The following is a 27,612-nucleotide window of genomic DNA, read 5'->3' on the forward strand; positions in this document are numbered from 1 at the left end:
TACAATTCTCTCCAGTAAAACCATCGACACAATTACATGTGAAAGAGTTAATTCCATCTGTACAAGTTCCATTATTCATACAAGGATTAGGATCACAATCATCTATGATAATTACATAATAATCTTCAATACAATAATGCTGTATAGAAGGGATCATCAATGTTTGGGTGTTTCTGTCGAAAACATCTCCCAACTACTAGCATAACATTTTCTTCACATACTGTAGTTTGAATCAAACTTCAACACGCCACCAGTGTGACACTAGACAAAGACTGCAACACATGTTGCTGTCAGACCTTCAGTGCTGGACACTGTAACGTACTAGTAAGGAGACACTTCCAACAGCATTCAAAGTACATGAATTAGGAGCCCAGCCTGAGTTTCTTCATGATTTATAAATGGAGGCAAAGCCAATGGGGTCTAACTTTTGAAGAACCCAGGTATGGTTCCTAACATACTTAGAACATGGTCAGTCTTTAATTAGAGAAACCCACAATCAAAAACAAATTTCATAACTATAGTATGTAAGCATTGAGCTGGATCCTCAAAAACATTTAATAACTTACGGGTGCAATTGCATGCAATGTTGAAATTTGGCTAATTTGTAGTACTGCTTGACCTGCTAAAAATATGTAAAAATCCTTTTGTTTAAATGTCTGACATAATATTTATTACCAATCAAAATTTTTTTCATACATTTCCTATGGGGAAGCCATAAAGTTTCAGTGTCCATTACAGTCTTTTCTCAGACTTGTAATGGAGCCTAACCATACGTGACTGTTGTTGATACCTTCGCTGTTACCACTAATCATCCGGTTGGCTGAAATGTTAACGCCATAGAGAAAATCCACTTTTAATTTTTAGCTGTTTTTCAAGATCCAGCTCAACTTGTACATACTATAGGTGTTAATTCTTTCATGGTTGTAACTGGATTTTTCTGGCATGATGGTATAAAACATGTGCTGAGTGCAATTCCAACACACTAGCGCTTCTATTGCACATTTCATAGTATGATGCACTAATCCTGAAGTGGGCACACCATTTGAGGTCCCGTTTCTGGGATAACCAGGTAGTTTGTGCTCTATTGTGGGTTTATTACATAACCCGGTAAAACATTTCTTTTGAAAATAGGGTTGTTTCGCTTATAATTTTTATGTATTATTTGAGTTAATAGTTACATTTTGAACAATGATACATCATTATAGATAGGCTAAGACAACTGGCGAATGGCTGTTGATGGTATTTCAGATGTGTGGCATAATTCAGTCACGTGTGTATTAGAGCTGTAAATCAGTTATGCAATAATCGGTTAATCAATTGGTTATTGTTGAGGGTGTTTGATAATTGGGCTATGCATGCAACAACCAATTATACAGTTGGATCACATGACCACAGAATTCTTAACAGTTTTGGTCATAAAGAGTGCACTAAAGTGAGCGAGGAGGCTGTTAATTATTTGTTAGTTGAGGATTACACATCACAAAGCCACACTTTCCCCTTGCTTCTTATGTTAAACAGCACATTTGGTTAAGAAACATGGTTAATATACAAAATGACATTCAAAATGTAAAAATAATCATTAAATCAATTAGTCGCTTAATCAATTGGTTATAGGGAGCCAATTATCGGTTATGTACATTTGGTCCAGGTCACAGCTCTAGTGTACATACACATGCATGACACTGTATTTGTGATAAAACTCAAAGATACCAGCTGTGAAGATGATGATTCAGTAAGGAGACAATATACAGTAGTCTCATACATTGTAACACTTACTTGTGAATAGTTTATTTGTGGCCGCCTGTTTAACATGACTGCTTTTAGCGTATTTAGTAGTTTTGTTGTCTTGTAATTACTTTGTGGTTTTATTTACATATTAAACAAAAACAACCATACAAAAGATTGTTAGTCCACAGCGTTTAGGTAGAGGTATAGTAACCAAGTGGTTTAGTGTATAGTGAGGCTTACACAGCATGATTCGGCGTGCCTCGTAAAGTGTGCCAGGAAATTCAGTTGTGAAAGGAAATATATAATAATATGTGACCTGGCCTGCAAAATAGGGCATGTGGGCACATGATTTTTGCCTACTTTTTCAAACTTTCATCACTCATAACTTTTTGTACCATTATGCTATGGCATTGCAATTTTCAGCTCTTAGTAAGAATGTAATTGGCATCATGAGGCAAGTTACAGAATAGAATTATACTTTTCCAGTACTGAGATATAACTTGTAGAGTGATGGGGTGTAGTTTGTGCCCACATTCCCTATTTTCGCAGGCCCGGTCACATATTATTAAGTACATCATACAGAACAATAGTACTGTACAGGGGCAGATCCAGAGTTTCGAAAGAGGGGGGGCACCTTTCTGAAAAACAGTTGAAGACCAAAAAAACTTGCTGAAAACCAGTTGAAGACCAAAAAAAAAAAAAAAAGGTCACAACAATAATAGCTAGTTATCCTTACCTACTATATCACGTCTGTTATGTAAAATAAAATCCTATTTGTAGCTTCATAGGTAAGCTACACTGCCTCATGAACATTGTGACTGCTTTATTAGAGTAATTGACTGCTCTATTAGAGTATATCGATCTTGTATGCAATTTCTTGAAGGGGGGGCATTTGCCCAAAATGCCCCATCCTGGATCCGCCACTGCTGTATAGTAGGGACTACAAAGTTGTGGTGCAAAGACATCAAACCTTTTCCCTGAAGATGATGAAGCAGTATTGATTAGGTAAAACTAAGCCTAAACAAGCCTTTGAATTGACCCAAAATGCTTTCAGAAAGTTACTATGAAAATTTGAAAAAACATTAAATGGAATTTTCTACTGAGTGACTGACTGAGTAACAGACTGATGCCTTCAGACAAGCATATTTTGATAACAACTAAGGCTACAGGTTTGAATTTTTTATTGTTTGATATTGCTTCACTTCAGCCCAAGAGGTGCCTTTTGGCATACCACAGTACGTACAATGCATTCTTCTGGACTTAAAAGTGTCCTCCTTTGTGTCCCATTCATCTATGCTGACAGTGAAAAGTGTCAATTTGGCAGTAGCATGAGATGGTTTCCCTTTGTAACTGAAATTATTCATATTTTTTCACAGCGACTACTTTGATTGCAGAGGTGCTTTTGAACAGTTCTTAATTCGTAATGCTGTGTAATGGTTTAACCTACAGTAGCTGACAACAAAGCGTAATGGATACTTCACTTTTCAGATGATAATGGATATAGCTGCCAGTTCTAAGTAATAACTGAACTTTTAACTATCAGACTAACTGATGCTTTCAGCCAACATAAGTGAACTATGGTTAATGCTGTGGGGCTTGATTTCTTCACTATTTGATGTTCCTTAAAGCTTAAACCCAAGACTTGCTTTACATTTCTCTCTGTCCTCATTTGCATCACACTTTTTCTCATACGTAGGTATTGATTCACAGGTATGTAACATGCCATACCTTGTTGTGCCAAATATTTCCTTTACAACAGTAACTAAAAGTGACTGGATGCATGACTTACAGAGATGTGTCTTTTCTAGGAGATATGGATGACTATGTCAGACCATGTAGCAATTTCACATGTGAGGGATACCAATTAACTTACAAATTGGACAGTTTGTTCAAGTGATGAAATGGCTACACTACATCTTAGATCATGATACATGACAGAAAAGTACCAAGAATACTTGATTTAACCATCAAAATCTCTTTATGTATTTTAGATGGTAGGAATAGAGTTATTTGTCAACAAAGTGATTTGTCACCATTTGTCCCCCTTAATCATTCACAGAACTCAATAAAGTCAATCTGTAATGTACAGGACAGTAAAATGGCTACTTCTCAGGAATGCTTCAAGATATCATACTAAATTATTAATACAAGATAGATGAACACCCAGTACATTTAAGCTATAAACAGAAAATTGACAAATGTGCCGAAAAGGTAGGTTTTCTGAGATCAGATCACAATTGTGACTGGTAAACTCACACCTACTATAATGAAATGTGCTACATCTATCATTAAGTTTAAGTTGTGTTCCCACAATAATGAAAATAGAAGATAAGCTCTTTGGGAATGAACTTCACAGCAAGAAGGTTTAATAGTTGCTGAATCCAAAAGATCTATTCAAAAAATTTTCTGAAATTTTTAATTGAGTTTTACCAAAAATCTTGCATGTACCCAAAAGGTACAGGTAGGTTTTTTAAAATCTGGTTACAATTATGTTATTAATATAATATGTAAACAGGCAAGAAGGAATTGTAAACTCAAATAGGGATCATAGAAATAAAAGGAAGTAAAAAAGCAAGGTACATGTACATGTAGATCATCTACACCTGTAGCTACATATATTATACTAGTGGACATTGAGTCCCTGTTTCAGTATTGACTATAATATTAACAAGCTATTATGACTGAGGTAATAATCAAATACACGATAGTACAGTATATCTGCAGGTTTATGTGATCTAGCTCCTTCATTTTTATTTCTACACTATGATCACTACTGAAGTTTAAAATTTCTTTAGACTGTTTTGGGTGGGTAATAAATCTCATACTCCACCTTGCTTTCTAATATATTCCATGCCCTCAGGCACAATACTCAATATCTAGGTTTGTCTAATAAGTATGCATTTTTCATGTGTGGTCATGTAACAAGGTCAAGGGTGCTTATTTTTCCACATGAGTATACATACAGTAGTAGGTGCCATGACACTAGTATTATCGCAAGAACACTAGCTGCATTTGCTGAGCCTACAGCAGAAACAGCTGTGGTCGAGGTAAGTAATCTGAATGTAATGTAAAATAGAGTTTAAAGTAGTTATACGGGCACAACGTGGAGTTTCTGAAGTTTATAAACCCTCAGGCCCTTAGTAGCGCCCTCGCTTCGCTTGTGCGCTATAGATTCGGGTCTTTGCATTTATAAATTTCATAGACTCCACATTGTGTCATATAAATATTATTTATCATTTCTTGTATTAGTATAATAACAACTAACTTACATTGAACAGTAACATTACTGTTCTTAACATCAGTACCAACATTATTAGTAGCAGAACACTGATACAATCCAGTGTCTTCTGTGTTAGCATTTTGCAATGTCAAGTTTACACTAACACTCGTCACATTTCCATTACCAATACGAACACTAGTGCTATCACTCACTGATACTCTATCACTTAAAGTTCCATTAGTCCTACTCCACATTATTGTAGGTGGAGGATAACCAATAGCTTCACATTCAATTGTGGTATTGTCTCCTTCAGTAATCACTGTAGTGGTGTTCTCCAACTGAGTAGTGATAACTGGTGGAACTATAGTAATGATTAACAAAATCAAATTCCATAATTTGCTTTATTTTCATTTAGTGATAAAGTTTTTCAAGTAAAACTATTTTTGTATTACAGTATTTACATGATTGACTGTTCTATTAGAGTAGCTCGATCTTACTATTATAATACTTTATGTAAAAAAAATCCTCGTAAGAAAGTTTCATACAAGTTTGCATACAAAATATTTAACAACAAGAAAAGCAAATTACGGTGAGTTTGAAATGAGGATCAACACACATGATAGGTAACCATGCAATATTGGATTACGTATAGTAACACTTATCTTACCTGGACATTCTAGATGACTAATACAAACTCCATCATCCAATACATTTCCATTACTACAGAAACACCCACTCTCACTAGTTGTGTTACTACAACTATCAATACTTCTCAAGTCGGTACAAGTTAGTTGAAAACCAGTCATTAGATATTCCATACCAGCCAAACAACCTGAAATGTGTTAATAATACAATTCAAAATAATTACTGTGCAACCTCACCTAGGCGAGTGTCACTGCCAATAATATTGGAAGCATTACAAGTGTAAGTTCCCACATCAGATGATGTTATATTGTACACTGTTAGTGTGTTCTCAGTAGTGGATGTGTTTATTGGTCTAGACTCTATCCTGTACTTGTTTGTATCTGACACATCAATCATGACTTCATTAAAGAACCAACTGATGTTTGGAACTGGGTCACCAGTAGCTTGACATGTAAAATTTGTTACATCTCTTCCTTCAGTAATGATGTCTGATAATATTTGTGGAGCAACTGTTATAAAAACCAAATATAGTAAATAATGGTACTCCTTCTGTTACATAAATGTAAACGTACTGCAGTGATTATTTCCCCTTTAAAGTACTTATGTGTATGCCAGACAGCTACATATTTAAGATCTATAAATCTGAGTACAGATCAAATGTAGAATTGAAATGTAATGATACATGTGAATACTAGTTTATGCCCTCTCATATAGCTTCTCACTAGTATACCTGTGACTGAAGTGCAGTTGAAATTAAATGCAAAGTGTATAGTATATTTGCTGCAGGTCATATGTACATAGATAACCTTCCTTCATGATCGCTACTCACATTTAATTCTTAGAATATTGAAGCATGACCATTCTTTCTTTCAATGTAGATATGCAATAGTTCACCCGTAAAAATGTTCTTACTGTACAATAAATTGATGCTGTGGTACTTCTATAAACCATGTGCCATGCAGCAAACAAGAATTATTAACAGTATACTGAACTAATATTATTCATTATGTGTTTTGCTTTGTTGCTACATACATAATGTAATCATGTTAATTTGTATTTTGTTATTGATGTAATATTTCATAATTCTGTAATTACGTTGCTAAGCACTACTAAGGAGGTATACTGTACTTCGAGCAACTAGAAATGAACACAAGTGTCTTCTTAACTGTTCATCTACAGCATTTTCTTACGCAAATTCTCCAGGAAAAGCATCATAACTGCTCTTCATTTTCATTTAATTACGTATGTACTGGCATGCCCCCTTTTCAGCTTGAAAGAATTCGTTATACCTGGTAGGCTAGGGGGCCAGCTGTGTTGTTTATAGGCTGTTTGATGTCCATAGAGCCTATTGGGAAAGGCCTTCACCATGTCCTTATTAACGCATTTCACCAGTACTGGCTTTAAACCAGGATGCATTAACCATCTTACAGGTTTTTGCAATTGAATTTGTCGCCTTTGCAATTGAATTCGTCCTGTTTGCAATTGAATTCGTTGGTTTTGCAGTTGAATTCGTCGGTTTTGCAGTTGAATTAGTCAGTTTTGCAATAGAATTCGTCGCATTTGCATTACAATTCATCATGAACAAAACGGCTCCAAGAAACCAACCATTCATTAAGAGATGAATTATTTATGCCCTGGAGAGTTACACTTGAGACACTAGAAGGTAAATGATGCTGGTAGTATGCGTAGCTGATAGCTGCCTGACAAGTTAATTAGCTTGTTCGCAAGCGACTACACCCATAGCAAATGGTGTAGTAGAATTTGGAATGTTGCTGGATAGGCTATAGAGGAAGAATTATTGCCTTATAAAGAGCTGTTTACTACTGTTGTACTTGAGCAAGTTCTTGTAGCAGCTGTTACATCATGTTTTTTTGTTTGCTCCAGCTGCCATTCTTGTTAAGGAAGAATTTAACTGCAAAAGCGATGAATTCTATTGCAAAAGCGACGAATTTAATTGTAAACGGGAAGAGTTCAGTTGCAAAACCGACAAATTCAATTGTAAACAGGACGAATTCAATTGCAAAAGCGACGAACTCAATTGCAGACAGCACGAATTCAGGGGTGGATTGGGGGGGCTTTGGGGGCTGAAGCCCCCCTTCCTATTTAGGCTTTACTTGATCGATATGCTGAGTATTATAATGAAATTTTGTCTTAGCATAATTATATGATCACTGATAATACAAATACTCATAAAACCACCTTATAAACATCTTTCCAAGGTATTATATATCAGTGGATTTATGCTAAAGTTTATGCAACAAGGATCCGGATCAGCATTGGAGGTGTACAAGATCGAGATACTCTGATAGTGCAGTCAGCCAACTACTCTAATAGAACATTCACTGGAAACATGTAGTTGGTTCTGTTATGGAAGCAGTTTTTCCAAATCTGCCTGCACCTATACATACAATGAAGTGCATTGGTCTGTTTAAAGGGCTTCATTCATCTACTTGTGTAGTTAATATGTATGGCAATGCTTAATTCAAGTACACAATTTCCACTGAAAATGCTCTCAGATTCAATCTTGTATTGTTCAAGTTTCAAAATTTTCCACTTTCAACATTCTTATTCTAACATGCACCTATTCAGTGTTGTGCAATTGTGAGAGGGGTGCATCATGTACTTGGTTGTCTGTACCTACCCAAAATTTTCCATTAGCAAAATGCTTCTGAGAGCCATACCTATAATCTAAAGACAGTATGTAAAATATCTACAGGCAGAAAATATTATGAATTTTATATGGAAATGTCTCCAAATTACAGTATTTTAGCATCTATTTTTCAAACATTTTCTGGGGGGGGGGGGGGCATGTTCACACACCTCTACCCAAAAGATTAGTACCTTGAGTTAGCCCCCCCTTTTATAAATCCTAGATCCGCCCCTGGAATCCAATTGCCAAAGTCACCGAATTCAACTGCAAAAACCTGTAATCCAAAGCTTACTTACCTGGAAGTTTTTTTATGGCCATTATTTTGCTGTTTTTAGCAAACATAAGTTTTTGCTCATGCAGGTGTGAAAAGGCAAACAAATAATACAAACATACATACATAGATACAAACATACACATTGTTTTGGAAAACAGTTTCAGTAAACCAGGCACATGTTCACAACCGGCTGTAGGAATGCGCCTGGTTTAAAAATTAATAGTAAACAAACACTAAACTATATAGGAATTTTACTTTAAGTATGGATCATAGAAATAAGTACTAAAACAGGGGAGATCACATCCACACCAACCTGGACCTACCCCTAATCCCCTGCTAGGTACTTTTAATCCCCACTACAGTCAAGGCTATAATATTAAGCAAAGTGTATGACTGAAGTAGGAATTAATGTGCATATTTTCTCAGGTACACTGGATGTATAATTGACCTCCCTTGTTAATTCATTTCTTTGATCTCTCATATTTTCTTTCTCATTGTACAACTTACATTGAACAGTAACACTAGTGTTCCTGACATCACTACCAGCACCATTACTAGCAAAACACTCATATAATCCTGTGTCTTCTCTGTTGGCATTTGTCAATGTCAAGTTTACACTAACACTCATCACATTTCCATTACCAATAAGAACACTAATGTTATCACTCACTGATACTCTATCACTTAAAATTCCATTAGTCCTACTCCACATTATTGTAGGTGGAGGATAACCAATAGCTTCACATATAATTTTAGTATTGTCTCCTTCTGCAATCACTGTAGTAGTGTTCTCCAATTGGGTAGTGATAGCTGGTGGAACTATGGTAATGATTTACAATATCAAATGCTGTAACTCGCTTCATTTTCTTGCAAAAAGGATTTGTAATAAATTTTTTCGTGTAAATTATTTTTGTATGATTTACGTGAATGACTGCTCTATTAGAGTTGTTCAATCTTTATAAATGTAAAAAATTTCATGTAAGAAATTTTCATACACGTTTTGCATACAAAAAATTATTTTACAATGAAAAAAAGCAAATCACTGTGAGTTTGAAATGAGGATCAACACACATGATAGGTAACTATGCATATTATTGGATTATGTACAATAACACTTATCTTACTTGGACATTCCCGACGCTTAATACATACTCCTCCATCATGCAATACATTTCCATTACTACAGAAACATCCACTCTCACTAGTTGTATTACTACAATTATCAACAATTCTCAAGTCGGTACACGTTAGTTGAAAACCAGCCATTAGATATTCCATACCAGCCAAACAACCTGAAATGTGTTTAATACAATTCAAAATAATTATTTATTTACTGTGCAACCTCACCTAGGCGAGAGTCACTGCCAATAATATTGGTAGCATTACAAGTGTAAGTTCCCACATCAGATGATGTTATATTGTACACTGTTAGTTTGTTCTCAGCAGTAGTTGTGTTTATTGATCTAGACTCTATCCTGTACTTGCTTGTATCTGACACATCAATCATGACTTCATTAAAGAACCAACTGATGTTTGGAACTGGTTCACCAGTAGCTTGACATGTAAAATTTGCTACTTCGCTTCCTTCAGCAATGATCTCTGATAATATATGTGGAGCAACTGTTTAAAAAACCAAATATAGTAAAGAATGGTACTCCTTCGATCATAAGTGTGAATATACTGCACCGATTATTTCCCCTATAAAGTACTTATGCAATACTAGACAGCTACATGCAGTATATTAAGCTCTATAAATCTGAGTACAGATCAAATATAGAAATGAAAGGTAGTGATACATGTGAATACTAGTTTATTCCCTCTCATACTGCTTGTCACTAGAATAGCTGTGACTGAAGTGTGGTAGCTATATGTAACCAACCTCCCTTATGGTTGCACCTGAGGCAATTAGAAGTTTTGAAATTTGAAACTAGCATAGTGCTGTTAATAGCAATAAACATATTTCAAATATTAAAAAAAATTTTCTTATAATTCCAGTGGTCTGTGGTTTATTCTATCCTTAAATGGTAATGAATTCACCTTTTAATTCTGTATTTCAGAACTAAATATTTATTGTGTCAAATGTGCTAATAAGGGTGATTTCCCAAAATTCAGTTACATAATATTATAGTATAGCTGCTGCTGCAGGTCATATGTATGTAGATAACCTTCCTTATGATTGCTACTCACATTTATAATCCTTAGAAAATTGAAGCATGGCCATTGTTTCTTTTGATGTGGATATGCAATAGTTCACCAGTATAAAGGTTCTTATAACAACGCTACTTCTAAAAACTGAGTGCCATGCAGCAAACAGGAATTAATTAACAGTGTACACAATTTTGGGTTTTGCTTTGTTGCTACATACACATTTGAATCACATTAATTTGTATTTTTTGATTGATGAAAAATTTCATAATTCTGCAATTACATTGCTAAGCACTGCTATGGAGGTGTATATACCTTGATCAACTAGTAATGTACAGAAGTGTCTTCTTAACTGTTCGTCTATAGCATTTGTTACACAAATTCTCCAGCCATAGCCTTATAGCTACTCTTCATTTTCATTCACTTATGTATGGGCATGCATCTTTTAAACTTGAAGGAATTTGTTATACCTTGTAGGCCAGGGGACCAGTTGTGTTGTTTATCAGCTATTTGACCTCCATAGAGTCTATTGAGAAAGGCCTTCACTGTGTCCTTATTGATGCATTTCACCCGTACTGTAAACTGGCATGCATTAACTGCCTTAAACCAAAGCTTACCTTCCTGGAAGTTTAATACAGGCTCTTATGGCCTTTATTTCACTGTTTTTAGCAAAAAAAGTGTTGTTCACGTGGGTGTGGAGAGACAGACAAATATATAAACATACATACATACATACAAACTTTTTGGAAAACAATATTATTTCAGTAAACCAGGCATGCACTCCAGCTGGCCTTTGGTCAGCTGTGGGTGCACACCTGGTTTAAAAATTAATAGTAAACAAACATGCGCAATGGAATTTTAAATAGATCACAGAAATAGTTACTAAAACAAGGGAGATCACATCCACACCAACCTGAACCTACCCATAACCATACTAGTGGACTTTTAATCCCCAATACAGTCATGGCTGCAATATTAAACAAATTAATCAAAGTGTATTATTGAAGTAAGAATTAATGAGCATATTATGTAAGGTACACTGGATGTATAATTGACCTCCCTTGGTTATTCAATGTTTTTTGTTTCTTTGATCTCTCTTATATTTCCTTCTCATTGTACAACTTACATTGAACAGTAACACTAGTGTTCCTGACATCTCTACCAGCACTATTACTAGCAGAACACTGATACAATCCTGTGTCTTCTCTGTTGGCATTTGTCAATGTCAAGTTTACACTAACACTCATCACATTTCCATTACCAATACTAACACTGGTGTTATCACTCACTGATACTCTATCACTTAAAGTTCCATTAGTCCTACTCCACATTATTGTAGGTGGAGGATAACCAATAGCTTCACATTTAATTATAGTATTGTCTCCTTCTATAATCACTGTAGTAGTGTTCTCCAATTGGGTAGTGATAGCTGGTGGAACTATGGTAGTGATTTACAATATCAAATGCTGTAACTCACTTTATTTTCTTGCAAAAAGTCTTTGTAATAAAATATTTTTGTGCAAAACTTTTTTTATATGATTTACGTGAATGACTGCTCTATTAGAGTAGTTCGATCTTTATAATTGTAAAAAATTTCATGTAAGAACTTTTCATACATGTTTTGCATACGAAAATTATTTTACAACAAAAAAAGCAAATTACGGTGAGTTTGAAATGAGGATCAACACACATAATAGGTAACTATGCAATATCGGATTATGTATAATATACACTTATCTTACTTGGACATTCTCGATGATTAATACATACTCCATCATCCAATACATTTCCATTACTACAGAAACATCCACTCTCAGTAGTTGTATTACTACAATTATCAGCAATTCTTAAGTCGGTACAAGTTAGTTGAAGACCAGTCATTAGATATTCCATACCAGCCAAACAACCTGAAATGTGTTTAATACAATTCAAAATAATTATTTACTGTGCAACCTCACCTAGGCGAGTGTCACTGCCAATAATATTGGAAGCATTACAAGTGTAAGTTCCCACATCAGATGATGTTACATTGTACACTGTTAGTTTGTTCTCAGCAGTAGTTGTGTTTATTGATCTAGACTCTATCCTGTACTTGCTTGTATCTGACACATCAATCATGACTTCATTAAAGAACCAACTGATGTTTGGAACTGGTTCACCAGTAGCTTGACATGTAAAATTTGCTACTTCGCTTCCTTCAGCAATGATCTCTGATAATATATGTGGAGCATCTGTTTAAAAAACCAAATATAGTAAAGAATCGTACTCCTTCTATCATAAGTGTAAATATATTGCACTGATTATTTCCCTTTAAAGTACTTATGTATGCAATACCAGACAGCTACATACAGTATATTAAGATCTATAAATATGAGTACAGATCAAATATGTGACCGAATTTTGGAAAATCATCCATATGGGTGCATTTGACACCTAAAATATTTAATGCTAAAATCACAAATTTTATAGTGCTAATCTACTTGTTGATGTGTTTAAGCCATTCTCAATACCTTAAATTACAAGAAAATTCTTGAAATATTTTCAAAACTGTGTCCTGCTCATATTAGCAACCCACTAAACACAAAAATTCTAATTATTTCACGCGCGCCTATATGGATGATTTCCAAAATTCGGTCACATATAGAAATGAAAGGTAATGATACATGTGAATACTAGTTTATTCCCTCTCATACTGCTTGTCATTAGTATAGCTGTGACTGAAGTGCGGTAGCTGGAGAAGCGAAGAAATAATTTGAGAGCCTCACTAATGTATAAAATATCTAATGACATGGTAATATTAATGTGTACCAACATTTTAGACCAAGCAACACCACAACTAGAGGTCAACATCAAAGATTTCTGCAGTTGCCAACAAGGGTAGATGCTTATAAGAACTCCTTCTTTCCTTTTACAATAAAATTATGGAACCAACTAGATCATCATATTATCCAAGCTCCATCTCATGATTTATTTAATAATTATATAAATTTGTAAATAAGTAGCTAACTACATATGTACGAATATACTCATGATTGAGTTTGTACATTAACAAAATATAGTATATATATATATATATATATATATATATATATAGCTATATGTGACCAACCTTTAGAAAATCACTCTTATGGTTGCACCTGAGACAATTAGAAGTTGTGAAATTTGAAACTACTGTAGCATGGTGTTGTTAATAGCAGTAAACATGTTACAAATATTTAAAAGATTTTTATTACAGTGGCGTAGCCAAGGGTGGGCATGGGCGGGCATTTGCCCAACCATCACAGTTTCTTTCCCAACCATCACAAAACTTTTGCCCAACCATCACAAGTAGCTAGTTTAAAATTCACGCGAGGATTCACAGCAGCACACAAAACAACCCTTTTAATACTGTAAATCGTAAAAATGTACCTCATTTTTTGAGCCATGACTTCGAAGAAGCTAGGGATTGAGATAGATGGTGTATCACGTGATCCATTATGCAGAAAATCCCTTAGGAAATCCCAATAATTACACTGCATGTAGACGCACGTGCCACTTTCTTTGGCGCGATTTAAATTCGAAATTTAAAATGGCCCGGAGTCGAAGCGTGGTACACTATACACTATAGTCGTGGTACTGTATTTCTAAGTCACAGTGAGTGATAATCGTCAGTAGGATTCAGTGTGGATGGTAGTCTCGTGCCCAGACCGCTTTTTTTCTTTTGTGTGGGGGCGGAGAAAAAAAGGGTCTGGTGGATCTCCAATACATTTTTTGTGCAGCCGGATCTACAACTTTTGGGGATCGTTGATTAGTGGTGATGAATAGCAAAGGCCTTACGCGCGCCGTACTATTGTTGCTTCGTTAACAGGCCTTTGCTATTCATCACCACTAAGGCCAATGAAACTTGATTAGCAGTTTCGCATCATCGCCCGCATGCTTTTGATACACCCGCATGGAATTTCATTATTGGAATTTCAGATTGAAATATTCTAATAGAGCAGTCACTTTTACTCTAATGGAGCAATCAGCTATACTCTAATGGAAAAACCATTTGTTATATGGATTAGTAACGTACTTTAGCTATTTAATGCAAGAGTAATCAATGTAGATCTCACTTTTTAGGCAGAAATCTTCATGTTTGGGATGTGTGTTGTGCTTTTGGAAAATAATGAATAATGAATAATAACCGCCCGCCCTCATCAAAATTTTAAAAATCTGAGCGAGAAACTGGTAATCAAGTTTCATTGGCCTAATCAACGATCCCCAAAAGTTGTCGTTAACAGGCCTTTGCTATTCATCACCACTAATCAACGATCCCCAAAAGTTGTAGATCCGGCTGCACAAAAAATGTATTGGAGATCCACCAGACCCTTTTTTTCTCCACCCCCACACAATAGAAAAAAAGCGGTCTGGGCACGAGACTATGTGGATGGTGCTGGCAGCAAAAGATTTCGTTTCAGTGGACTTGTCAAGCATATTTTTGGATAAGGAAAGTACCGTATAGCCTAACTTACTGCTGATGAAAGAAACGGGAAAATGTACTCTTCTAGATAAATAATAATGGCATATGTAAATGGGGAAAAGGTCAAGTCATTATAAAGTGTCACGTGCACAATTTGTCTAACCGACTAGTGGTTTACACCAGATTCATGCAAACTGTACGTTGGCTACTATAAGTCTGGGACGAAGCTTTCTTGGCATGCTGATATTTGTGACATGACTCATTGTAGTAGCACCCCTGGCCTTCATTAGGGGTCATGTGGCGTTTACTTGAACAACATTACATATTGCTGTGGTGGTTGGTCTGTAAGCTACACTGCCAGTTGATTGTAGTAAATATGTGATGAACTGTTTACATTGTTGGTTCTCGTAGGTTCAACAGTTTGATGTCACGCTACGACGATCGTCGGATGCCTGCCCTACAAGTCTAATAGAATAGCATATAGCTAGTAGATGTTGCAAGCAAGCAGCATTTATTTACACTATAGTATAGGTAGCTAGGCCTTGTGTACATACACTTTTCATGTTTTTCTTTGATGTCTCATGAAAGTGAGCGTGTTTCTTGTGTGTGTGTGTGTGTAGTTAAGTTGATGTTATGCCCAACCATCAGATATTGGCTGGCTACGCCCCTGTTTTATTATAATCCAAGTGGTCTGTGGTTTATTCTATCCTTAAATTGTAATGAATTCACCTTGTAATTCTGTATTTCAGAACTAACTATTTATTGTGTCAAATGTGCTAATAAGGGTGATTTCCCAAAATTCAGTTACATAATATTATAGTATAGCTGCTGCTGCAGGTCATATGTATGTAGATAACCTTCCTTATGATTGCTACTCACATTTATAATCCTTAGAAAATTGAAGCATGGCCATTGTTTCTTTTGATGTGGATATGCAATAGTTCACCAGTATAAAGGTTCTTATAACAACGCTACTTCTAAAAACTGAGTGCCATGCAGCAAACAGGAATTAATTAACAGTGTACACAATTTTGGGTTTTGCTTTGTTGCTACATACACATTTGAATCACATTAATTTGTATTTTTTGATTGATGAAAAATTTTATAATTCTGCAATTACATTGCTAAGCACTGCTATGGAGGTGTATATACCTTGATCAACTAGTAATGTACAGAAGTGTCTTCTTAACTGTTCGTCTATAGCATTTGTTACACAAATTCTCCAGCCATAGCCTTATAGCTACTCTTCATTTTCATTCACTTATGTATGGACATGCATCTTTTAAACTTGAAGGAATTTGTTATACCTTGTAGGCCAGGGGACCAGTTGTGTTGTTTATCAGCTATTTGACCTCCATAGAGTCTATTGAGAAAGGCCTTCACTGTGTCCTTATTGATGCATTTCACCCGTACTGTAAACTGGCATGCATTAACTGTCTTAAACCAAAGCTTACCTTCCTGGAAGTTTAATACAGGCTCTTATGGCCTTTATTTCACTGTTTTTAGCAAAAAAAGTGTTGTTCACGTGGGTGTGGAGAGACAGACAAATATATAAACATACATACGTACATACAAACTTTTTGGAAAACAATATTATTTCAGTAAACCAGGCATGCACTCCAGCTGGCCTTTGGTCAGCTGTGGGTGCACACCTGGTTTAAAAATTAATAGTAAACAAACATGCGCAAGGGAATTTTAAATAGATCACAGAAATAGTTACTAAAACAAGGGAGATCACATCCACACCAACCTGAACCTACCCATAACCATACTAGTGGACTTTTAATCCCCAATACAGTCATGGCTGCAACATTAAACAAATTAATCAAAGTGTATTACTGAAATAAGAATTAATGAGCATATTATGTAAGGTACACTGGATGTATAATTGACCTCCCTTGGTTATTCAATGTTTTTGTTTCTCTGATCTCTCTTATATTTCCTTCTCATTGTACAACTTACATTGAACAGTAACACTAGTGTTCCTGACATCATTACCAACACTATTATTAGCAGAACACTGATACAATCCTGTGTCTTCTCTGTTAGTATTTGTCAACGTCAAGTTTACACTAACACTTACTACATTTCCATTACCAATACGAACACTAGTGTTATCACTCACTGATACTCTATCACTTAAAGTTCCATTAGTCCTACTCCACATTATTGTAGGTGGAGGATAACCAATAACTTCACATATAATCGTGGTATTGTCTCCTTCAGTAATCACTGTAGTGGTGTTCTCCAATTGGGTAGTGATAACTGGTGGAACTATATAATGATCAACAATATCAAATGAGTTTGAAATGAGGGTCAATTTACATGATATTGCTGTGCAGCCAAGTAAAGCAGGTGCAGTGGCTGATTTAGGATTTTAAAAAGGGGGTTTCTGAAAGTTAACATAGCTACAAATTAAGGTATCTGAGGACATTTCTTCATTAATTTTTGAGATTTTAGAAGCTCTTAAATCGGAATTTAGGCGGATGCTTTTATCCAATGCTTTAAACTGTAGATACTATAATTAACTGTAGGGCAAAAGTTGTGACTAAGTCGTAGCTTTGATTGCTCTATTAGAGTAGTTAGCTACGTGACTGCTCTATTAGAGTATCTTGATTGCTTTTGATGCAGTGGGAGATGAAAGGTGAAGTGTTGTTTGATTCAATAGTCATAAATCGTTGCAATTTCATGTATGCTACTGATGTACATTGGTATATAGTTGTTTGCTATGGCAAATTCTCAATATAACATTAATAAAGCTAGTTAGACTGCCAGTAAGCTAAAGTTAAAAGGGGTTTCTGTCTAAACCAAAGAAACCCATCTAGATCTACCACTGAGGTGTGGACACAATAGACAAGTGTGCATTTTACATAAACAAGGAAACACCATTTTTACGCATCCATATCTCAGTAGTGTTTAAACTGAAACATTTCTTTTCTGTGGAAACTCCTAGTATGTAGCACCTAGTATTCCAAAGTATGTCTGCCTGGCTATTTCTAAGTTGGCCCATCTTATTTTCTTCAAATTTTTAATCTTTTTCTTTCCGTTGAAACCATCAATACCAGATGAACCGTTAACATCAAGACACACAGTAGTGTGTCGTGCGGCCCAAGAAGCTGGCACGCAACACCCATGAGTATATTGATAGGAAGAACAAAAATGTAATTTTTGCACCTCCGTAGCTCTGTGCTGTCTTGATGAAACAAGACAATTTTTGCTGTGGACACACTCTCCAACTACAGTCTCCACAATCCAATTTTGAGTGAATTTGCTTCAAGTGTTCCCGAGATATGCGACTTCAATGATTGGTTTAGTTTCTTGGTTTTTATTTTCTTATTATTTTTCTTCCTCTTTTCGCACACTTCCAAAAACGCTATAAAATGTGAACCCAATATCTGATTGCCTTGCAATTTGGCACACAGAAGTGGGGTATAAATGCGCACCTCTGTACCAACTTTGGCTGGAATACGATAAACAGACAAAGAGTTATTAGCGATTATTCACGAAAAATAACACCAATATGTTGTCAAGCCTACAGGGTAAATTGCTTATGGGAAGAAGGTAGGTGAATAGGTTAACAATTAAACCACAAACCTGAGCTAAGTTGTACCACATTATGTAAACTAATTTAAAGGTTGTTCATTTATTTTTGCAATAAAAATACAAGACAAGAGAATAGAGAATCGCAAAGGCTAGCAATATTATGTTGGTTTTGAGGCTTGTAATTACAAAAAGCAGTGATATGAAGTGAGATATGTACAGCCCCAAAATAGCCAAGGTGAAAAAAATTTTTGAAATCAAAGGTGGTAGCCAAGCAATGGCAGCAATGGTAGGGTTGGCAATGAAAAAGTCAACTCCTTTTACGTACATTAACTTGTAATTCTGGTGATGGAGCCTAACAGTGGTCTAGTTTTACACAGTGGGTTTGGTAGAGAGCAAATGTTTTCCATTTGGGGTACAGGTATGTTGTAAGGATTTTGGCTATATTAATAAAAATGGGTAAAATTTTGTCCATTACTTTCTGGTTGTTCGGTGAAGTGCTCTAAAAATAGACATGCTTTAAAGGCGATTTGCTCTACTTCAATTTTCACTAATTCGATGCTTGTGATGGGTCTGTAATAAAATATCAGCCTGCTGAAACTCACTTAACAAAGTGCAAAGTTGGTTTACTAACTCTCAGACACCTTTTAAATACTTTATTAAGTGGAGCTTTATAGTGTACACAAGCTGCTCACACTATGATTAGAAACACGCAGCATCTGTTACCCTAACAAAATGCATCATCCATTCTCAAAAGTATAATGATCACCATGTAATGTAGCATTCCTGGAAACACTGCAGCATTCTAAACAGCGTTGCTGTTTCTGCTACCCATTTTTCTGAAAAATTGTGGAAAACTAAAGTGCACATACGCATTATGGAAATAGCAAGGATAATCACCCTATTATTAGCATACGCTTTTGATGTAGACATTGGTAGAATTGATCACCCAGAGTCGGAAAGAGAAACTATAGAGATTGATCTTTTCATTGCTAACCCTAGCAATTGTGTTAATACAAATCCTTTTTATATTATGATGGTGTGATTATTGGACATGATTTGCAACATCATTACAGCAATTTTTTCCCTATTTTTTTTTTGGGGGGGGGCTGTTTTCTGTTTCACACGTAGTGTTTTCATATACATTAATATTAATACAAGATTGACTATAATTTTCAAAATGTATTATAAATCAAGTTGAATTTAAGCAAGCAGCATTCATAGTTTTATTGTTGACAGTTTTCACTTGAGAAATGTAATTTTGTAGCTTTAAAAAAGATACAATATCGCATTAAGTAATGATAATTAACATGTTGGCTTACCTGGACATTCTCGATGACTTATACATACTCCATCATCCAATACATTTCCATTACTACAGAAACATCCACTCTCAGTAGTTGTATTACTACAACTATCAATACTTCTCAAGCCATTACAAGTTAGTTGAAAACCAGTCATTAGATATTCCATACCAGCCAAACAACCTAAATAGGTTGACACATGGTAAAATACAATACAAAAAAATTGTTTACTATAGTATGTTCACATTGAGCTGAATCCTCAAAAACATTTAATAACTCATGGATGCCATTACACATGATCTTGAAATTTGGCTCATTTGTAGTACTGCTTGACCCGCTGAAAATATTTCAAAATCTTTTTGTTGAAATGTTTGACATAATATTAATGGCCAATCAAGTTTTTCACAAAACATTTCCTATGTGGAGGCCATATAACTACAGTGCCCATTATATACAACCCCTTCCCGAACTTGTAGTGGAGCCAAATTGTACATGTCGTTGTTGACACATTTGCTGTTACCAATAATCATCTGGTTGGCAGAAATGTTAACTCTTTTGAGAAAATTACACTTCTAATTTTTAGCTGTTTTTCAGGATTCAGCTCAACGTGAACATGCTAGATCAATTGTAATCTCACCAGTGTGAGAGTCACTGCCAATAATATTGATAGCATGACAAGTAGGAACATGTCAATTTTTCCTGCCAAAATTTTTGGCAGCAAATTTTTTGGCATAACGTTTATTTAAAAGCATTATGCTGGCATAATATGTAGGCACAATTTTTGTGAAGTAGACATAAAAGTTGCACAAAAGATCAAATATTTAAATAGAACAGTCACACGCAATAAAATTAATCTCTATGATACATAATTATATAGCTAATTATTACAGGAAGAATAAGTGGCTATCACGATGTTTTAATAGCAATTATATAGCTAGCCTCTTGCTATTATTACATATGATAAGAGCAAGTGCAGATTGAGATACTCTAGTAGAATTGTCACTTTAAGGTGAAATTGTAGCTTTGCACTTAGAAATGGTCTAATGCTGAGCAAAATATATAATTTAGAACAAAATATGGACCATAAAAACAAGCAAATTGCTGGTAAGAAAAAGAAATCAAAATAGACTGCCTTGTCCATAATTACAAGTTTAAATTCCTATTATGTAAGATGATGTTCTATTGTGTTTTCAGCAGTGGATGGACTTTTTGCTATAGACTCTTTTGCTTGTATCTGACACGTTTATCATGACTACATTAAACAACTAAGTGATGTTTGGAACTGGACCACCAGTAAGTAGCTTGACACATACCCATAAAATTTCCAATATCTTTTCCATCATCAGTTGAATTATGATGTCTGATACAATTTGAGGAGCAACTATTAATATAACAAGTTTAAGGAAAAATTAGAAATTTTAAGTTAAATTAGGGATCATAGAAAAAAAGTAGGGAAACAAGAGAGGTCACCTGCATCTGCAGATTTACTAGCTAAAAAAAATCCCTAATCCAGTCTAGATTGAATTAGGGATTACATGTTCACTAGTATATCTGCAGGTTAAACTGAATTAGGGATTAAATGTTCACTAGTATATCTGTAGGTGTAGGTCATTTCCCTTGTTTCCCTACCTTTTATCTATGATCCCTAATCAATCTTAAAATTTATAATTTTTCCTTAACTTGTTTGTTTACTTTTTGTAACATTACTATGACTGGTGAACCCACACATACCACATCAAAAGAAAGGATGGCACTAGAATTAATGTTATTAATGTTTTGTTTAAACGTGTACCCCAGCTATCACAAACTGCTTCGAAAGTGCAGTGGACATTAAGCTTTGCTTTAAGCTATTTTCAGCCCATTACGCATTGCTACAGGTGAAAAATAGTAGAAGAAGTGCTCAGTTACCACAAAATATGACGATTCGCACACCAATGGCGGATCCAGGATGGGAATTTGGGACAAATTCCCCCCCCTCCATCGTCAGATCCCTCACCTTGTGGAGGAGCCAGACATACTTCTAATTAAAATAGCTACTAATTTTATGCTAGGCCAAGAAACTCAAGAAAATATGCACATTTTACTACAAATTCATCTGGCATCAAAGCAAATCAAAGTCAAACTAGCTGTGAAAGTGTCACCCAGCACCTTCGTGCATACTAAGCGCCTCTAAAAATAATTATCGTGTTGCAGTTGTTAAGACATTCAGAACCTTTTAAACAGCTTTTAGTACTTCACAACCATCTGGAAAGGACAAAATGGCTAAAATAAACAGTGAGACACTACTAAAAGGTGATTATATGCTGCTTCAAAGATGCAGCACTGAACTAGAGAATCTGGCTCTCCCGAACCACTTACAACTTAGCCTGTTTGTGCCCCTCCCCTTGCCAACTCCTGGATCCGCCACTGCACACCCCCCAACTATTACTTCCTCGCAAGTGCTGTGTCCATTACACTTGTTGTAACATTCAGTCTTGCAGTAGGTAAGCAGCACTCAAATACTTTAACAACAGTAATTACAACCATAACCAAAATATGTCTTACAATACACGTGTCTCAAGTGTATATCACCAGCCTATTTACACTTAGCTATATCTGCTGTCCAAGCTATATTACGCTATAATACATGTACTACACTATCCCCCTCTTTCAAGAAGACGTCTTGGCTTGAACTTAACTATGTGGTACAAAATCATTATAACATGCAGGGGGTTGTCAGAGTCTCTCAGGATACCTTCTAGGTGGGGGTAAAGGTGACACAGCGGTTGGTCATTGCGTGTCCACTGTTTGTCCATTATCATCATCATCATCATAATCAATGAGCTGCAAGTTAGTCCCAATACTTGGCATCCATACTTGTTCATCATCTACTGACCCAGATGACTGCTCCACACTCTTCTGCTTTGTGTTAGTTACCTCGTTGGTATTGTCCTTCACACGGATGTTGCGAGGGCAAGGCTTCAGTCTGTCAAAGTGAACAACTTTGCTTTTCCTTTTCCCATCAACTTGCTTGATTCTGTATGTAGCCTTTGAGATCTGCTTGAGCACTTGGTAGGGTCCTGTCCAGGGATGGTGGAGTTTGCAATGTTGGCCTCTCTTCACAACTGATGAATGTAGCCACACAAGGTCCCCTCTCTGGTATGGGTCTCCATGTAACTTCTTATCATAATACTCCTTTTGGAGCATATGTTGTCTACCCATCTGTTCACGAGCCAAGTCAAATGCTGAGGTCAACTGTTTCTTCAACGTGGCTGCATACTCATTAGGAGATTGAGATTCTGGTTTGCTGGTTCCAAACATTATGTCAACTGGCAAGCGTGCCTGCCTCCCAAACATCAGGTAGAAAGGTGTAAATCCGATAGAGGGGTGTATACTGGTATTATACGCCATGCATGCCTTACGTATATGCTGCTCCCAGTTGAATGGGTGTTCCTTAGAGTATGTTGCCAACATGTCTAAAAGAGTTCAGTTGAACCTTTTAACAAGGCCATCACACTGCGGATGGCATGGGGTCATCCTGGTTTTATGCATGTTCAACAGTTTGCAGACCTCGGTAAGCAGTTCTGATTCAAATTGACAGCCTTGGTCTGAATGTAACTGTCAGGTACTGAGTATCTCAGAAATTCTTTATCTACTAGTCTAATTTCCACTGTCTGTGCCTCCTGGTCGGGGATAGGTATAGCCTCCATCCACCTTGTAAAGTAGTCACCGACCACCATGACATATGAATTTCCACTGTTACTCTCAGGAAGAGGACCAAGAAGGTCTACTGTCATTATCTGTGCTGGATAACCAGCAGTTATGGTACCCAGTGGTGCACGTTGTCTTGGGGCTTGTGACTTTCTAGTAGCACACTCTGGACATGTTTTGCACCAGTCTCTCACAGCATTAAAGTGTCCTGGCCAATAGTATCTCTCTTTCAATTTATTAAGGGTCTTATCTTGGCCTAAGTGGTCTCCTCCTGTACCTCCATGTAATTCCTTCAAAATTAATTGTTGCAAGGACTGAGGAACAATCAATTGAAGCCAACTGTGGCTCTCTGATGGGGTGTGGTAGTGATGCCATAGTATTCCTTCTTGAACAACAAGTTGGTCCCACTATTGGTGAAGCCTTTGGTAAGAGTGACATTGACTTCGAGCAAACTCAGCACTAGGCTTTTTGTCTGTTTCCTTTGCCTGTAATATTCTACCAATACTTCCATCCAACAGTTGTGCTTGACGTAGATCCTCAGCTGTGTGGTTATCTGTAAGATTGGCAGCTGACACTTGAAGCTCTTCAGGATTACCTTGCACAGGTGGTATCACAGGGTCTGTGGTGACATGTGATGATCTTCCACATTGACGACATGGAATTCTGGATAATGCATCAGCATTCTTGTGTCTCCTCCCTGGATGATGGATGATGGTAAACTGAAACTCCTGAAGTTTCTCTAGCCACCAAGCCAACTGTCCATCAGGCTCCTTGAAGTTTTGGATCCAGGTCAAAGCTCCATGGTCTGTATGGATCATAAAAGTATGTCCCAGTAAGTATTGCTTAAATTGCTGCAGAAAGGTCACAAGTGACAGTAACTCCCTTCGTGTAACACAATAGTTTCTCTCAGCCTTACTGAGACATCTGCTGGCATACACAATCACTTGTTCATCACCATTATCGTTGACCTGAGAGAGTACTGCCCCAATAGCTTGGTCACTAGCGTCAGTGTCCACAATAAAAGGTCTGGACCAGTCAGGTAGAGCCAGGATGGGTGCTGATGTTAAAAGAGATTTTAAAGTATTAAAGCAACCCTGGCATTGGTCTGTCCATAAAAATGGTACACCTTTCTCAGTAAGCTTGTGTAAGGGCTTAGCAACCGCAGCAAAGTCCTTGACAAATCTTCTATAATAATCAGCAAGCCCTAAGAACTGCTGGACTTCTTTCACTGATCTTGGAGTAGGCCATTCAGTTACTTTCGAAGTCTTGTCAGGATCAGGATAAATCTTATCAGGAGAGATGATATGTCCCAAAAATGTAACTTTGGCACTTGCTAGGGTGCAGCTTAAGCCCATCCTGTTGTAGACGATCCAGGACTTGTTGAAGATTGTGCAAATGCTGGTCAAAAGTCTTCCCAAAAATAATGATGTCATCTATGTATACCAGGCAGGTATTCCACTGAATACCTGCTAACACCAGATTCATTAGTCTTTGGAACGTTGCCGTGGCATTGCACAAGCCAAAAGGCATTACATTAAATTCAAATAGGCCTTGTTGGGTGCAAAAGGCTGTTTTCTCCCGGTCACTGGGGTTCACTTCGACTTGCCAATACCCACTCTTCAAATCTAAGGTTGAGAACCATGATGAACCTGCAAGGGTATCAAAGGTGTCATCTACCCTTGGCAGGGGGTACGCATCCTTTCGTGTGACTGCATTGACTTTTCTGTAATCTATACAGAATCGAATTGACCCATCCTTCTTTTGGACTAAGACAACAGGTGATGCCCATGGACTCTTTGATGGGGAGATGATCTTCTTGCTTAACATATCCTCAAGTAGCTGTTCTACCTTTTCCTACTTGGCACAGGCGCACAATGAGCTGCTTGGCGGATTGGCGGGGCTTCTCCTGTATCAATATGGTGGGAAAGCACCTGTGTATGACCTAAGTCGTTAGGACCGGAAGCAATCACATCAGAATACAGTGACAGCAATGCTAGGAGCTTGTCTTGCTGGGTCTGGCTAACATCATCTGGTAATTGGTTAATACTGTCTGTGTAGACTGGTACAGAGGTATTACTGCTAGTAACTGCATCAACATTTCCCACAACATTAACATTCCTTTCATCAACAGTTTCTGCATTTTCCAGCTTGGTTCCTCTGTACAGTGTCACTGGTATCAGGTCTGTATTGATTAGTCTCATAGGCACTAGCTTGGTCTGTGGTGTGACTACTTCCCTAGCTACAAATAATGGACTCTGCACCCCCTCCACCATCCAGGTAATGCCATTAACTTCTTGCTTCTCTGAACATTCAATTCATCCCATGACCTCTAGCTAACTAGCAGGAGGTATGAAAGTTGTATTTTGTAGGACTACTTTCCCCAGGAGTGAATCTTTTGGGAGAGAGGCGTGGTACCAATGGAATACAGGTTTTGTTGTTGACACACAGCTTCCTTTGTCCCAGGTCAAGAACGCACTTGTGAGAATCTAAGAAATCTAATCTGAGTATTGCATCTGCAGTGATGTTGTCAGCAATGATCAAACTGTGTTGGAATTCAAGGCCAGCAATAGTCAAAGGGAAGGTACTTGCTCCACGTACCTTGAGTGGTATTCCATCTACCCCAACTAGTTTCTGGTGAATTACCGGTTCCACAATGATGCTCCTTTGGCCAACTTTATCCAAAACATCTCCACTCAGTAGGGACACTCCTGCAACAGTATCAACCAAACAGGATATTTCCATTCCAGCAACACAAACAGGCAAAAAATAACTGGACACACTGTTTATTGTAATGGTTGCCACATCACTGCTCCTACTGCCTGTTTCACATATTGTCTTAGTGTTGGCCTGACTCTCAATCACACTATCAACACCCTGATTACACTTACTAAAAAGGTGCTTTGGGCGCTGCTCATTTGCATTAACACATTGTGCTGGCAAATGCTCTGTGTGTGATTCCTTTGCAAAATACTCCAGTCTTTCTACTTGGCTTGTAAGGTATCGGATGTGTTCGAGTATATTCACTTGGGAAGACTGGTTTGTAGTCAGTAGTAATGGGACCTCTGTCTGTTGCCGGGTAGGCAGTTGTTTAGGCAAATATGATTCCAATTGCATGGTGATTTCCACTGCTTCAGCTACGGTCGTAGGGTGCGTTTGTTTTACTCCCACTGCTATTAACGGTGATTTCAGCTGGTCCAAGTAGTGCTCCTGCGCATTCGCATGAAAGTCAGGATAAGCTCTTTGTACTAGCAATCGAATATCATCGCCATAATCAGCCCAACTTTCCGTGGCACTTTTTAGTCGACCGACAAATTCTTGTTTGTACAACTCCCTTTTGCTAGGGTGTTCAAAGCGATTATGAATAGCCACTTTTGTCAGTTCATAGGATGCCTTGGCCACATGCAATAATTGCCTGAATGCGACTGCAGCTATGTCAACCAATTTAATGCGCATCCACATTAGTTTTTCATTATTGCTCCACCCATGTATCGCTGAAATACTTTCAAAATGGTTCACCCAGCTGTCCCAGTCTTCCATTCCAGTAAAGGTCTGTGGCAGTACTGTGACTCCATCGTCCAATGCTAGGTTCCATGAGGTGTACATTTCTGTTCTTTCCGATTGTAGTCCCAACTCTCCTCCAGTCCTCTGTCCGGTGTCGGTCAACTCAAGCGTTAGAGACATCGTCAATCCTACAAGAAGGGGACAGAGAACAATGCGTCCAATACATTCAGGCGGGTGACCTTATTGGGTACCGTTAATATATCCACGGTACCACGGTTTGTTGGTTCAGACGGGTAGTAATCCTGCCAACTACGCCAGTGTTGTAACGTTCAGTCTTGCAGTAGGTAAGCAGCACTCAAATACTAGGGATGAGCCTATTTTGCTTTTTTTTCACCTATTTTTCTTTCTGGCAATTCTTTTTTTTTTCAACCTATTTTGCTCGATATTTTGCTCAAAATTTATCTATTTTGCTCA

At 37.0% G+C, this 27,612-nt stretch overlaps 3 protein-coding genes across 3 annotated transcripts; all 3 read right to left on the reverse strand.

The window, feature by feature from the left end:
- Positions 1-16: 16 nt before the first annotated feature.
- On the reverse strand, positions 17-17,197 carry LOC136247734 (hemicentin-1-like; the record flags this gene model as incomplete). The annotated part of the gene is made up of 12 exons (XM_066039561.1): positions 17,190-17,197; positions 17,066-17,145; positions 12,621-12,893; positions 12,405-12,569; positions 11,789-12,100; positions 9,865-10,137; positions 9,642-9,809; positions 9,025-9,336; positions 5,830-6,102; positions 5,616-5,780; positions 4,998-5,309; positions 17-102 (listed from the first exon to the last, which is right to left on the reverse strand). Coding segments are annotated over exons 1-12 (2,427 nt in total), but the record flags the coding sequence as incomplete, so codon positions are not given.
- Positions 17,198-22,716: 5,519 nt separating this feature from the next.
- Positions 22,717-23,400, reverse strand: LOC136247735 (uncharacterized). The gene has a single exon (XM_066039562.1). It carries the CDS (start codon positions 23,398-23,400, stop codon positions 22,717-22,719), a length of 684 nt encoding a protein of 227 aa, XP_065895634.1.
- A 2,574-nt stretch (positions 23,401-25,974) lies between these two features.
- Positions 25,975-27,318, reverse strand: LOC136247736 (uncharacterized). Its single transcript, XM_066039563.1, has one exon. The coding sequence runs from the start codon at positions 27,316-27,318 to the stop codon at positions 25,975-25,977; it is 1,344 nt and encodes a 447-aa protein (XP_065895635.1).
- Between the last annotated feature and the right edge of the window lie 294 nt (positions 27,319-27,612).

This window comes from Dysidea avara, chromosome 2 (assembly GCF_963678975.1).
Source record: "Dysidea avara chromosome 2, odDysAvar1.4, whole genome shotgun sequence".
Lineage (NCBI taxonomy): Eukaryota > Metazoa > Porifera > Demospongiae > Dictyoceratida > Dysideidae > Dysidea > Dysidea avara.

Bases quoted from the DNA above. Each gene is read 5' to 3' on its own strand.
- LOC136247735 (XM_066039562.1), bottom strand. From the start codon at position 23,400: ATGTTGGCAACATACTCTAAGGAACACCCATTCAACTGGGAGCAGCAT.
- LOC136247736 (XM_066039563.1), bottom strand. From the start codon at position 27,318: ATGTCTCTAACGCTTGAGTTGACCGACACCGGACAGAGGACTGGAGGA.